We start from the raw sequence: 16,401 nt of genomic DNA on the forward strand, positions 1-16,401 counted from the left end.
TTCTTGAACACGGAAAAAGTAATTATATGCCTATATGAGATGAATATGACACGACATGACATAATATGTTACTAGTTACTTTATGTGTTGAGTAAGTTTCACACAACTTGAGACACGTAAATTCAAGTCGGGCCTAGGCCAATCGTTTGTATACGATATGACATAATACGTTATCAGTCATGTGTTGAGTAAGTTTAACACAACTTAAAACCCGTAAATTCAAGTCATGCCTAGGGCAACCATTTGATAAACGACATGACATAATATGTTACTAGTCATGTGTTGAGTAAGTTTGACACAACTTGACACTCGTAAATTCAAATCGTGCCTAGGCCAACCGTTTGATTAACAACATGACATAATACGTTACTAGTCATGTGTGATGTGTTGAGTAAGTTTGACACAACTTGACACCCATAAATTCAATTCGTGCCTAGGCCAACCATTTGATTAACGACATGACATAATACGTTACTAGTCATGTGTTGAGTAAGTTTGACACAACTTGACACTTGTAAATTCAAGTCGTGTCTAGGCCAACCATTTGATTATCATGGTATGACTGTAGCTACGAGGTTGGATCATGGCCATGTGAATTTGGTATAAGGTAAAACCAAAATGCATTTTTAGGTATTTTAACATGATCAGTTTCTAATGTGTGCAAATTCTATTATAATAATGTAACATTCTTTCCGTTAAAAAAAAAAAATGTTACATTCTTTCACAAAAAATATACTCCGTATTAAAAAAAAAAAAACATGGGAACGGTTTGTAAATCATTATTTCAAAGAAAGTTGAAGGTGTGTCTAATAGTGATTTTTTTTTTTTTTTTTTTTTTTGAGGAGAAGCTCCAAAAGAGCAACTAGCTTTCATTCATAGGGATATCATTGTTCAAAAGCAAAACAATACAAGACGGGAAATCCGTCAACCAAACACTACTATCCACCTCCCACGACAAACAATGAGCTAAACCATGAGCGACTTTATTACCCTCCCTGAGAATGAACTTCCAAGACACACTATCTAACAATGAACACAAATGATGAATATCATCTAATATCAGATGGAGACAGCTTCTCCCTCTTTCACGAGTCACAATTGCGTTGATAATGGCTAGGCAATCCCCCTCCACCTCAACCCGAGTGTACCCAGCATCTATAGCAGCCCTAAGCCCCAAGAAAATTGCCTTAGCTTCGGCGATGCAGGGCACCCACCTCTCCTCTGTCCTCCAAGCAGCAGCGAGCAGAGGCACACCACCTGAATCCCTCACAATGGCACCAGCACTCGCACCCAATCCCTCGCACACGCCCCCGTCAACATTCAACTTCACCCATCCATCACTAGGAGGTGTCCAGCGCTGCTTCACCCCTCTCCCCACCTGCACCCTAAGCTGCTCCTCCCCTTGAACCTCCTGCAAAATCTTCTTCACATACTCCATCGATCGCTTAGGATCACAGGGTTCTCCATCAAATAACCATTTGTTTCTAGCTGTCCAGATGGCCCAACAAACCGACATGAAAAGGGCGTGCTCCCTTACAGGCAGAATTTCAAAGCACGTCCTTGCCAATTCCCCAAAATCATTAAAGCAGCCTTCAACAACCTCCCCTATTCCACTTTCCTCCTACAAGAGTCTGGCTGTAATGCAATCTCTTAGAGCGTGCAATTCAGTTTCGTCAGCGCTCCCATACAGCAAGCACGTGAACACTCTCCCAGCAATACGCTTCCCATATCCCACCCGAGTAGGTAGAGCCCCTCTAGAAGCCCTCCAGAAAAAAGTTTTCACCCTTGGGAGAGTGTCAGCACTCCAAATTCTCGACCAGAAATGAACAACAACAATAGACGAGGAAGCCTCATCCATCAACCCATCACCATAAATGGCCCTATACGCTGACCAAACTGTATAATCCCCACTCTTCTCTAAATCCCAGCAAATAGAATCATCGGGTAAGCGTTGGCTAATTGGAATGCTCAAAATGCGATCCCACTCAAAAGGTAGAAACACTTCCTTCACCCTAGCAACATTCTAAGATGCCGTTGGAAGATGAATTAAGTCACACACTCTCAAATCTTCAGCCACATTACCTCTAGGAGATAACACCTTTCGAGATTGTGTACCCGGGATCCATAAGCTATTCCAAACCGAAATTCTCAATCCATCTCCAACCCTCCACCTTAAACCACGCCGAACCACCCATTTCACGCCCCATATCCCTCGCCAAGAATAACTCGGTGAGTTGCCAAGATCAGAGCTCAAAAACTCACCATTCGGGTAATAGCGAGCCTTTAAGACCTGTGCCACCAAAGAGTCCGGAAACTGAATTAACCGCCAAGCCTGTTTCCCTAAGAGAGCCGAATTAAAAGCCTTGAAATCACGGAAACCCAAGCCTCCTGCAGCCTTAGGCTCACACAATTTCTTCCAAGCTATCCAATGTATTTTACGCTCTCCCCTCCGTTGACCCCACCAAAAATTGGCTACCAAGAACGCAACTCGTCACAAAAAGAAGAGGGGAATTTGAACACACTCATCGCGTAGGTTGGGATTGATTGAGCCACAACTTTTATCAAAACTTCCCGACCCGCCTTAGATAAAAAACCCCCCTTCCACCCTTGAAGTCTACTCCAAAGCTTCTCTCGAATGCCCTTAGTAAGCACCTGCTTTGACCTCCCTATCACCGTAGGTAAGCCAAGATACTTGTCATGCACATCGACAATATTCACCCTAAATAAGTTTGCTAACTCTTCTCTCCTATCCACCGGAACACCCTTACTAAAAGTCACCGTAGTCTTCCCAAAATTCACCATTTTCCCTAAAGCTACTTCGTACTTATGCAAAATATCACGAATAGTATTAACTTCCTCCACCTTGGCCTTAGAAAAAATAATACTGTCGTCAGCAAAGAACAAATGTGATATGGTCGGAGCCGATGGAGCAACCCGAACCCTATGAAGATGTCCACCTTCCACTGCCTTAGTTAACAAACCAGACAAAGCCTCAGCACACAAGATAAACAAATACGGGGAAAGAGGATCACCTTGATGTAAACCCCTAGATGGAGTGAACTCCCCCGAAGGTGCCCCATTTATAAGAACCGAAAAGGAGACCGTCGACACACAATGCATTACCCGATCAATCCAGCTCTCAACAAACCCCAATTTGTGCATTACCGCTCTAAGAAAACCCCATTCCACCATATCATACGCCTTAGCCATATCAACCTTAAGCGCTAGCGAACCACTCTCGCTTCCTGAATTTTTCATATGATGAAACAGTTCAAACGCAACCAGAAAATTATCCGTGATCAATCTCCCCGGGACAAAAGCACTCTGATTAATAGACGTAATATCAGAAAGGAAAGTTTTCAGACGATTCGCTAACACTTTGGTAACCAATTTATACACCACATTGCACAAGCTTATAGGTCTAAAATCAGTCATTTTATCTGGCTCCTTTTTCTTCGAAATAAGCACAATAAAAGTTTTATTAATTAAATCCAACATCATCTCACCATTAAGCACTCCAATAACCAAATTAGTAACAGCAGGGCCAACAATATTCCAATACGTCTGAAAAAATAAAGGGCACATACCATCCGGACCCGGGGCTTTCAGAGGATGCATCTGTTTCAAAGCTTGTAAAATCTCCTCCCTAGAATACGGAGCCTCCAACCTTGCATTCATCTCGTCGGTTACTCTACAATCAATCCCAGCCAAGGCATCTTCGAAATGTAGGGGATTTGAAGACGTGAAGAGGGTCTTAAAATTATATTATTTTATCTTCCAGTACGGGAATTTTATCAGAATTTCGAAAACGCGTTGAAAGCCAATTTGGCGTCCAACCCCAGGCCTTGGCGCCTGGAATCAGGATTGGCGCCAGACGCCAGCCATTGGCGTCTGGCGCTAGCCACTGGTCCTGGCGCCAATGAGCCAGGGCTGGCGCCAAGGTGGTTTTGCGATCTTCAGACTCTGTTTTGATAAATTATCTTTTTTGGATGATTTTCTCTATAAATATCGTATCAAAAACTCCGTTTTCAGGGATCATCTACATCTATTATCCACCAATTCTCTTTATTCTTAAGTCTTCATCAACTATCTTCATCATTCACCAATTATCAATTACCAATAACCAACTCTCATCAAGATTTTCTTGATTATTCTCTTTCTTTTTCTAAACTTCGGTTTTAATACAAAATTCCGCATTCACAAGATCTAGAAACACCTATCCATATTCGAAGTTGCTTTCTCCCTAGACGTGAAAGGTTTTAATTTCTGAGGGTTTGGTCCCAAATCTCTCTTTCAATTATTTAATTTAATTGTTTTGATTATTATTTTCCTTGAAGTTACTAACGCGTGTATTTTGTTATTAGAAAGAGGTACGAGGCATCCAAGTAAGTACTTTAATTGATTAATTGATATTATGATGTAGAAATCATGTTTAGATTGTTATTATGATATTCCTAGTATCATGTCTAGGGTATTTTTAATATCAAATATGATTGCTATGATGCCTTCTATATTCTTCCTAATAATAATTCATGTTAGTATCATGTTAGGGTTAAAGATTTGATTTTTATTGCTTAGTGACATGCTAGGGTTTGTTATTAATCTTGTTAGTATCATGCCTAGGATCTTGCTATGCTTTAACATGATTATGATTATGATTGATATTATTATTATTAATGATGTTGATTATTTATTTATGTTGCTTGATATGCATATTGTTTTATATTCTTATTGCTTGATCACCTTTATTGAATGTTAAAGGGAATTTGTATTTGTAATCGCGCTTAATAAGATAATTAATAATCTTGTTAGGTTAATGTGATTATAATTCAAGTGATCACCAATAATAGTTTATTTGTGCATTAATATTCAACCCACATAGATTAAACAAGTTTAGGGTTAAATCTATTGATTGCATGTTAATCAGAAAGCGCGCACGAATACGAGCAGAATAAAGTAGAGGCCTATTATTAGGGCAGGTTCAATCTCTTTTAGTTTGGATTTGTACCATCATCCCCGAAACCTTATTTGGTTCATGACCTTATGGAGTTGACGATCTCTTGGATCGTTAAGGGGTGTAACCTTCACCTCGTGAACGGTTTACAAGTTCCTTAAAAACTTGTTGGCGACTCTTTTGCTCTATCTTCTTCCCTTTTGGACGCCACCGTACTTTAGTGTATGATCACAGTGGGGTTCAAGCTAGTGGGATTTTAAAGGCTTGAAACTATTCCCTACAGTTTTTGGCGACTCCACTAGGGAGGATTTCTATTTTAATTCCTGAATTTGTTTCGGCAATGATTTAGAATGAGTGGATGAGACTCGAAAAGTTCTAAGTATTTCATGTGCGTAATTTTGATTAACATTATTGTCATATGAATAAAAAGGTTCTCATTGGAAAGACCATCCGTAATGAGTAAAAAACATAAGGATTTTACACGTAGGAAATTTGAGAAATGTCTTTCACAACTAGGACTGAAATAACACCGCGCGAAACTGGATGATTTTATAGAGCACAGAAAGCTGCTGAGTCATGTGGGAAGTAGCGTCAGGGGCCAGAGCTTGGCGCCACACTTTTTGCCGTAGCGCCAGACGCCATTATTGGCGCCAGGCGCTACAGTTAAAAGTTGGCTCTAGTCTCTGTTTGCTGGCGCCAATTTCCCCCAATACCGAGCCAGAAATATGCGCTCTAATTTCGACCGGTTTTTCGTATTGTTTGCTCGATCCTACTTCCTGATTGAATTTTTTCTCACTTTTGTGAAACCCATATGTGTTCTACATATGGACATAACCCTCTGGGAATTCATGCTCTATCTACCCGATTGAACGCTCCTGGCAACAAAGGGTACATCTGAGAGGTTGAATTCACCAAACCATGGAAGTGAGTTTTTTCTAAAAACTCGCGGTGTTCTATCCACACGCGTTAACCCTTCACGGTTAGGCTTCTACGCGGTGCATCTGGACAATTAACCATGGACCCTATTTGACTAAACCATATCCCGAACTTTAGAGAACTAGAGCCATGGTTAGGTTGCGAACTCATTGCATCATATTGTGCCTACTTGACTAATTGTGCATTATTTGTTGCGCATATATATTCCATGCTCCTCTTAACCGTTTGTTGATTTGTGTTGAGATTATAATTAATGACTTAAAGAACTTTGCCTAATTAATTAATTAATTAATTAATTAACTTGAGTCAATAAATTTTTTTCTTCTTTTAATCGGAATTGACCTAGTACGACTTTAGGCATACCCTAGTTGACTAATAATATCAAAAACAGTCCCAGACTGAGGCTCCAATATTGGTGCCAAAATCTGAGTTGTAGTGCCACTGTATGGTGTGTAGCGCCAGACATTTACTAAAACGTCTGGCGCCAACCACCATATTGTGACGACAGTCCTGTCGCTTGGCCGACAGTTCGGATTATTTGTCGAGTCATCACCTAATGTCTAATTAACCAGTTTACTAATTAATTCGGTTAATTTCCGCTGTCAATAACACCTTGTCGAGTCATTAATCGAGTCTTGGTCACATAGTCTAGCCACATGGTCATGACACGAGTCTTAACGCACCATCTACACTCACTAGTCTTAGCACACACTTTGAGTATACATCACCATGGCCATGTCTTAGGTTCATGCATGAGTCTGTCTCTTCCGTCATTTGAGTTGAGGGGGTACATTCTACTCCTAATTCTTCATATCCCTCCGTCTAAATCTTCTTCACATTCTTCCATCTTTCTTCACCTCCTCCATCCATTGCATGTTGAATAAAGTTTGAGTCAAATAATTAACAATAAGTATCCCCAAATTCCTTTTCACAGTACTTGGTCGAGGAGAGAAGGGCGATAAATCAAGGACAACCTCTTTATTCAAGTTTCGCTTTTTGATAAACCGATTCGTCAAAAGAGGAAGGCTAAGAAGATAATGGCAACTCAAGAAGAAGTCAATGAGCTTAGGAACCAATTGGTTACCATGGCTGAAACACTGAAGCTACTCACCCTCAAGGTTGATGATCCCGTGAAGCTACAACAGATGGACCTCATGCAAGAGAGCCTAAGAAAGTTGTCTAGCGATTACAAGTTTCAAGAGCTTACATCACAAGGGGTCTCGGTGGACAAAGATCTTCTTCCGCAGAAGTTCAATGCCAACGACATCCCAAAATTGATAGGTACAAGTGCAATATCCAAGTTGAAACCGATCATAGAAAACTTGAGATGCTAAGACAAAAAGAAAATGAAGGCTTTACTTCTTTCTTTAATAAGTGGAGGGAAACTTCCGCTAAGATAATTGAGGTCCCCACCGAAAAGGAATCTGTGAGGATGTTTATTAAGAATCTCCAAGAAAAGTATTCGAAGCACCTAAAATATCAACACAATTTGAATACTTTCAAGGCCGTTTATGACATCGGAATTGAAATCGAAGATGACCTTGCAAAGCAAAAAGCTACTAACAATAGTAACCACGGTGGCTGGAAAGGAAAGAAGAACGACAATCCTTCTTCTTCCGAAAACGCCCACTCTAGTAACAATGTTAGTACCTTTGATCTCAGTGAAGTTTTAGCCATAGATAACCAAGGATCTAAGAAGCAACTAAGGAAAGACTTCACCCCCATTGGGATGAGTTACGATACTGCCTTCGATCGACTCCATGCCAAAGGACTCATTACTCCCGTTGGACCTATTCAAGATCCCGCACCTAAAAAAAGATTGCCTAGTTGGAATCCAGACGAACACTGCAAGTATCATCAAGGTAGGGGTCATACTACTGAGAGCTGTTGGAAGCTAAAGGAGGCTATCCAACATTTGATTGATAATAACAAGCTTCACATGCCTCCATTTAACAAGAAGAGCGAGAGATGATAAAGGAAACAACACAAGACAAGAGGCGAGCTGCTACGACAAGATTTCATGGCCTTTTTTTCTATTTCTTTTTCATCTTTTCTTTCCCCAATAAGTCTAGCATAGGCACCTTTTCTTTTCCTTTAGATTAATTTTGTAGATTTTTCCTTTTTCCCTTTTTAAAATGAGAATTTAATTCCTTGCATATGATCATTTCATTACATTGCATTCAAAAAAAAAAAATCCATGTCGAATTAACCACAAGGTATACTAATGATTTGAGGCACCCCTTGTAGCCACATCATATCTCATTTCACCCTTCAATTATACAATCCTTTCTTCATAAACCACTTTGAACCTCGTCTAACGATATACCCTTCTTTTTTCAACCTACATCTACCTAACCTTGGGATGGGATGGCGTGCAACTTATGCAAGTCTAAAGAAAGCTTGAGCAAATTCAAAAGATAGCAAAAGCAAAAAATAAACCAAAACAAGTGTACAAAAGGGTAAGTGTTCCAATGTCTTTGATATGAAAATATCTTCGATAAGAACACGTCTCAGATTGCGTCTCTTATCGAGTGCTCGGTACCGTGCCTGAGAAACATGAATGCCAAGTGAGTGATAGACAGCATGATCGGGATTGCCCACACTTATAAAAATAAAATAAATGCTAAAGCAAAAGAGCTAAAAAGAGTAGAAACTCAAGCATAAATACAAAGATTCAAAAGCGAGGTTGCACACCTTGGGGGCTTATCTAGGGTCTTGAGCCTTTATCCCCTTCTTCTTCAGCCTTTAGCCTAACCACGTTACAACCCTTAAAAGACCTTTTTGAGGTATACACACACTTGTGCGAGGTTTGGCTAGAGCTACGTTCGGCCTGATTCCTAATGGATACGTAGGCAACCTCACATCGAGGTGCGGCCGTAATAAACATGCATTCATATTCACATTCACACACTTACACCATAATCATATCAAGGAATTCCCTATGCTCATCCCTTTTCATTTAAAGCTAGACTTGGGGGCTTGATCCCTACATTATTAGCTTACCTAGCCTAAGAGTCACCACCATTTGACTCTTTTCAATATATTTTTCCACACACTTAGCTCTTGCGGCCTAGCTTTAGTGTCACTTTCACACACCGCACAGATACATGACCAAATATACTTCCCTTAGGAACCCTTTGTCATGAAATCTTAATACAACGCTGAAGCATGCCTTGTCATATCAACATCACTCATCAATCATAATTCATCATTGCATCACGAAGTATGAAGTGCTTAGCCTCCGTGCCTAAGTTACCCAAATACTTTCACCATGGAGTCAACAGTTGAGATAGCCTAGGATGGATTAATCCTTGCACCTTGAGAGATAGTATCAAATGACATTTGACTAAGCTCCTCATTCAACATGCATCTTCAAAACTTCAAACTTTTGATTTTCTTTTTCACGTCTTTCTTTTTTTGGGAGAAAGTCGGTACCCTCCACAATTGACGGAAATTTTTTGCTTTTTTGCATTTTCAAGTCGCATGATCACATTACAATGCACACACGAGTCATGAGTCACACGTGTCTTTTCACTTTGAGTTGAGTCAACCTCGAGTCAGTCAATCACAGCGAGTCAAGTTTATACCTTGAGTCGTGTCAAGTCGATGAGTCAAGCAACGTTAAGCCTTAGGTCAACCCTAAGATGATTAAAGAGATTGGCAAAGTTCTATAGTCAAAATAAAGACAGGTGCAGCAGAATAGGGAGGACCCTACTTCAATTCTTGGCGCCAGAGATATATCAACAACAACAGAGCTCGAAGCCTCTCAGAAAGATGATTTCGACCTCATGCAGAAATTTTGGGTTCCTTGGTACGCCAGTTAGCCCCTATAAGCAATTTGACATGATTAAGTAGTCAGTTTGATTACAATTGCAATAAGTGATCGACCTGATGAAAGATCGTCTCACTTAGCTTAAAGCGCCTAGGCATTGGCTCAAAAGCAGAAAAGGCACCGACGTATAGGTTCAAAGCAACGAAAGCGCCGCGTACAGGCATAGCGAAAACAAAGTTCGAGCGAGCTTTAAAGATCGACAAGTGTTGGTCTTCGGGAATATTCTTTGGAATATTATCGCAACAACTGAGGATGACTTCAAGGAAAGTTATTTTCGACAGCATTCGCTAAGATTGTGGAAGTTGTCACCAAAGATTTGAGAAGATAGCACGAGATGGGCGGTCTTCGACAGCATTCACTAAGATTGTGGAGGTTGTCACCAAAGATTTGAGAAGATAACACGATATGGGCGGTCTTCGACAGCATTCGCTAAGATTGTGGAGGTTGTCACTCGAGATTTGAGAAGATAGTACGAGATGGGCGGTCTTCGACAGCATTCGCTAAGATTGTGGAGGTTGTCACCCGAGATTTGAGAAGATAGCACGAGATGGGCGGTCTTCGACAGCATTCGCTAAGATTGTGGAGGTTGTCACCAAAGATTTGAGAAGATAGCACGAGATGGGCGGTCTTCGACGGCATTCGCTAAGATTGTGGAGGTTGTCACCCGAGATTTGAGAAGATAGCACGAGATGGGCAGTCTTCGACGACTTTTGCTATGATTGGAAAGGTTGTCACTATGATTCAAGAAAAGGCTCAAGATGTAGCAAAATTGATCGACGGCGTTCCCTAGATTGCGGAAGATCGTCAAAACAGACAGCAAGATGGCGTTCCCTATATTGTGGAGGGTTGTCACAAAAAAAAAAAAAAAAAAAAACTAAGGATTGTTTCAAGGGAAGCAATTTTCGATGGTATTCCCTTGGATGTGGAATATTATCACAGCGGAGAAGGTAGTTTCAGGTGAAGCAATCTTCTAATTTGGAAGCAGTTACAAGGCGTAGCGTTTTTCAGGCAGGATGACATTCTCTAGCTTGTAGGAGGTCGTCAAAACAACAACAGCAGCAATTGGTTACTTTCAGAGACGTGTGCTCGACGGTGCAAGATACGCGTTTCTTAACTCTTTTATCTGTTTAACTAACGCTAGTTTTGTAGGTATCGGCGTTATAAGATTGATTTAGGATCGCAGAACGTTCTGAATCATTCTCCATCCCTATCGATACTTTGGCTTTCGTTTTCGAAACTTGCGTTTCTCCAAACTCAGTCAAAGTGGGGGCTTCTGTAGACACCCATTTGTGTCTCCCCAAAACCAAACCCAGTGATGTGTACCTTTCACGTTGATTCATAATCGAATGAAACGAAAGTGTGGAAAGGTCTAGTGTTGCGGAAAGTTTTAATTCTTTTCTCTTCTTCCTGTTTTTGAATACTTTATTTTAAGAAAACAGCCAATCCAGTTTGGTTGGTCCATGATATGGGTCCGATAGTGGTGTAGTTGGATGGGGCTTGCAAAGACCTTTCCAACGATATATTATAAGCCCAATTCCGATGAATATTGAGGAAGTTATGGCCAATTTACTAAACTGGGCCCGGTTTGAGCTTTAAGTACGGCCCAATGATCTAGGGGAGGGCCTAATATGATTTATCATTCTAGGAATGGTTTTAGTCTTCTAGAACATTCTATAAGGTTCTTATCATTCTTAATTCAATTAGGATTCTTCAGAGTTTTAATCAAGATCAAATAGCATTTTCGACTGAAATTATATTATTTTATCTTCCAGTACGGGAATTTTATCAGAATTTCGAAAACGCGTTGAAAGCCAATTTGGCGTCCAACCCCAGGACTTGGCGCCTGGAATCAGGATTGGCGCCAGACGCCAGCCATTGGCGTCTGGCGCTAGCCACTGGTCCTGGCGCCAATGAGCCAGGGCTGGCGCCAAGGTGGTTTTGCAATCTTCAGACTCTGTTTTGATAAATTATCTTTTTTGGATGATTTTCTCTATAAATATCGTATCAAAAACTCCGTTTTCAGGGATCATCTACATCTATTATCCACCAATTCTCTTTATTCTTAAGTCTTCATCAACTATCTTCATCATTCACCAATTATCAATTACCAATAACCAACTCTCATCAAGATTTTCTTGATTATTCTCTTTCTTTTTCTAAACTTTGGTTTTAATACAAAATTCCGCATTCACAAGATCTAGAAACACCTATCCATATTCGAAGTTGCTTTCGCCCTAGACGTGAAAGGTTTTAATTTCTGAGGGTTTGGTCCCAAATCTCTCTTTCAATTATTTAATTTAATTGTTTTGATTATTATTTTCCTTGAAGTTACTAACGCGTGTATTTTGTTATTAGAAAGAGGTACGAGACATTCAAGTAAGTACTTTAATTGATTAATTGATATTATGATGTAGAAATCATGTTTAGATTGTTATTATGATATTCCTAGTATCATATCTAGGGTATTTTTAATATCAAATATGATTGCTATGATGCCTTCTATATTCTTCCTAATATTAATTCATGTTAGTATCATGTTAGGGTTAAAGATTTGATTTTTATTTCTTAGTGACATGCTAGGGTTTGTTATTAATCTTGTTAGTATCATGCCTAGGATCTTGCTATGCTTTAACATGATTATGATTATGATTGATATTATTATTATTAATGATGTTGATTATTTATTTATGTTGCTTGATATGCATATTGTTTTATATTCTTATTGCTTGATCACCTTTATTGAATGTTAAAGGGAATTTGTATTTGTAATCGCGCTTAATAAGATATTAATAATCTTGTTAGGTTAATGTGATTATAATTCAAGTGATCACCAATAATAGTTTATTTGTGCATTAATATTCAACCAACATAGATTAAACAGGTTTAGGGTTAAATCTATTGATTGCATGTTAATCAGAAAGCGCGCACGAATACGAGCAGAATAAAGTAGAGGCCTATTATTAGGGCAGGTTCAATCACTTTTAGGTTGGATTTGTACCATCATCCCCGAACCCTTATTTGGTTCATGACCATATGGAGTTGACGATCTCTTGGATCGTTAAGGGGTGTAAACTTCACCTCGTGAACGGTTTACAAGTTCCTTAAAAACTTGTTGGCGACTCTTTTGCTCTATCTTCTTCCCTTTTGGACACCACTGTACTTTAGTGTATGATCACAGTGGGGTTCAAGCTAGTGGGATTTTAAAGGCTTGAAACTATTCCCTACAGTTAACTTATTAATAATTAGTAAATATAGTACGGAGTAGTATAAGAACTTGAATAAAAAGGTTAATAATTAATTATGGTCGAGTTAAATTCGGATCGGGTAAAAATTAAATCGAGTTAAAATTGGGTCGGATTAATATCAGTTCGGGTCAAAACAAATCAGATTAATTAGGTCGGTTATTTGTTGGGTCAATTTCGGATCGGATTGAGCTCGGTTCGGATCAAATCGGTTCAATTTGAGTTCAAGTCGGGTCAAATCGGATTTGGGTTGAGTTTAGGTTGAATCAAATCGGTGTCGGATTAAGTTCAGATCGGGTCAAGTTCGAATTCGGGTTGAATTCAGTTTGATTACAGATTGGATTTGGGTCTTGAATTTCTCGGATCATATTGGATCGATTACAATTAAAATAGATAGTTTTTTTTCAGGTCGGTCGTACCACTAATAAAACAAATAATACAACAATCTAATCTGTAGATAACTAGTACAAAATCTGCTTATTATGAGTGGTCTACCCAAAAAGATATACTATGAAGTTGACATTGAAATATTTTTTATGCAAGTTACTTAATCTCTTTTTACGGAGTACTACTTTCATTTTCAAATTATGAGTGTTGAAGCAAATAATGAGTCATGACTCATGAGACAAAATTGTTTAAGAAATCTTTGAAGATTATTTATATAACAATACAATAATGATCATGTCACAATTTACAAAATTACATTATTTTTCATATCATGGCAATAAGTTGGCATTACTTGGCAACACACTACTCCACCATCCTTCCATTAAAAAATTAAATCTATTACTGATATTTTGCAAATTTCATATCCCATTTTACTTTCCTTAGAAGTATCAAAAATTTTGCTGTAAAAAGTCAATGCCCAAGGTTGAATTTATTTAAATGTGCAAGTCAACAATCCTAAATTTATTTAATTTCAGTAAAAATAAAAAAAAAATCATAATTAGTGATGAGTAATTTTCTTGATTTAGTATGATCAACACTCTTGGCGCACATTCGAAGCCACGGCTCGAGCCCAAAATTTGATTTGAGCCTTCATATCATCACTTGACGGGGCTTTTGGATCGCCTCGTTTAGGAATTGGAGGCGCTGATAAAGGAGACGAGGTTGTTGTTCTTTGCCATGACTCCGAAAGATAAGGCCTTCGTACCTTACCAATATCTACATGATTACTATCAAGGCTAGCTCGTCTTTGTAAGGCCGGAAGTATTTTTGTTACACTTGGGCTTAACTTTTCGTTATCAAAAGAAAAACCTAAGTCCTTAAAACCTTGTAATTCCTCAACTTCTAAGTCGCTTAGACTCTTTTGAGACTTGCTCTTGTTGATTTTTTCGATTTTTGTGTCGTGTTTTGCTTGGCTGTTGATGCTAGGAGACTCCAGTTTCCGGTGTGGTCGATTCTTGGAGTTGCTCATACTCTGCTTCGTGCCCTGTAACAACATAAACAAATTGACAAATTGTCAAGTTCCAATGTTGTGTAGAAACAATGTATAATAACAATTGTCAAAAAAAACTGTACATAATAGTAATTGTTGGGAAAAGTACACTTTCATGTGACAAAAGCACTCACTCTTATCATGATTAATGTCCCTTATTGACTAAACAACAGTCTAAAAGAACAATAGTTAATGTGGAATGTACTTGAAAACTTATTTGTTACATTAATCTAGATCATAACAAATCATTTACGTGTCAAATGTTAGCTTGATGGACCGGGAAACAAACATAAACATGCATCAAAACAAACTCCAAATTTCATAACTACAAACAAATTTAGTTCATGAAAGCGTAGCAAACTCTGAAATAATTGAGACTAGCCGAGTAGAGCAGTAGACTCGATCAAACTTGACTTAACCTGCTAGACATGACACATGTACCATACAGTCCGGACCTGGTAATACTCTATCGAACACGAGTAAATAAATCATTAGTTCATTAAAAATTAGTAAATTCAACCTATAAATTAGAGTGACCGACACGGCGACACTAATGGAACTTGACCATTCTTGCTTACAAGAAAGGGAATATGTGAAGAAATTCAGAGACACTGCATTAATTAGTTTTTAAGTCCAATAGTTGGAGCTCATTAAAATAAAAAAGTAGAAGCATTAGACTTCATATGCACATGTAACAATATGAACATTTTAATCAAGACTAAAACATAGTAAAATTTGCATACCTTAGAAGTAGTGGACTTAGGAGGCAACAACATAGAAGAATCAATGGATGCTCTTCTAGTAAGTTTAGTCATTGCAGCAATAGGACCTTTCTCTTGCAACATAACAGAAGGGTCTAACGACTCCCTCCGACTCAACCTTCCAACTCCCGCACCATTCGGGATTCCGGTCGTTGCCACCGTCGAAACAGCCTCTTTCCCCCTACAAGGGGGAAGAGACGGTGTTCGATCCAATCTTCTCCTAGGCATTTGTTTAGGCAATGGCATTGCTTGCATTATTAAATCACCCATCCTCGGCCCCTCCTCATCCTCGTCCTCCTCCTCATCATCATTGTCACCTAGTTGATATTTCCTATCTCCTCCGAACCCAACTGGAAGCGATGGTGTTCGGAGGAGACTACTAATCATTGCAGGGTGATCCTGATCAGATATCAACCCTTCTTCCTTGGTACTACTCGATGAAGAAGTACAAGGATCAGAGTTACACCTTACCATAGTTTTGGACGATTTTGACCTACTTAACAAGCTATTTCCAAAAAACCAACTATCTTCAAAGAGATTACCAACAACATGGCCATTTTTCTCCTCCATTGCCAAAACTATACTTGAATTTCTAGCTAGTTAGTTTAACCAATCTTAATCTATCTAAGACTTTTGTGCAACAAAAAACAAAAAACTTTGACAAGTTATACGCGTAACATGTACCCCACATGGGAGATACAAGGTTTTTTTTTTTTTTTTTTTTTTTATATATATATATATGATGGATCTAAGTTTAATTTATAAAGTTTGTTACATGAATAGTTGTGAATTGGCTGACTTGGGTTGGCCATGTGACTTTAGGCAATCATCTTATATATAATACGGTCACAATTTTTGTATTATACCTTATTTTATACACCCTCTAACCCCCCTTGTGACAGTTGCATCATTTGGAAGAAATGTAACTATGTTCTATACTTCTATGCAAGTATAGTTGTATAAATCCTATTATTATAGTAATTTTGGGTTGGTACAATTTGTAAAAGGATAAAATTTACTCCTTATATCTCAATGGATATCCTTTACTAAAGTCTTTATTGTTACATGATTGAGTTCATGAGAGACTTGTATAAATCTCTTTATAACAAAGCAAAGCAAGTTAATTGATAAAAATACTTAATAAATCACGTTATAATTGAATTTAAATTATCTGGATTTTGAGTTTATTAGACTCCAATTAATCTAAATAGGCAAATACGACCAATCAGGTCTTTAAG

General features: G+C 38.6%; 1 protein-coding gene across 1 annotated transcript; it reads right to left on the reverse strand.

Moving 5' to 3' along the window:
- Positions 1–13,610: 13,610 nt before the first annotated feature.
- Positions 13,611–16,006, reverse strand: LOC110686951. Its single transcript, XM_021863574.1, has 2 exons — positions 15,146–16,006; positions 13,611–14,396 (listed from the first exon to the last, which is right to left on the reverse strand). The coding sequence occupies exons 1-2, from the start codon at positions 15,731–15,733 to the stop codon at positions 13,944–13,946; spliced, it is 1,041 nt and encodes a 346-aa protein (XP_021719266.1). The 5' UTR covers positions 15,734–16,006; the 3' UTR covers positions 13,611–13,943.
- Positions 16,007–16,401: the final 395 nt, after the last annotated feature.

Source organism: Chenopodium quinoa, unplaced genomic scaffold, assembly GCF_001683475.1.
Source record: "Chenopodium quinoa cultivar QQ74 unplaced genomic scaffold, ASM168347v1, whole genome shotgun sequence".
Taxonomy (NCBI): domain Eukaryota; kingdom Viridiplantae; phylum Streptophyta; class Magnoliopsida; order Caryophyllales; family Amaranthaceae; genus Chenopodium; species Chenopodium quinoa.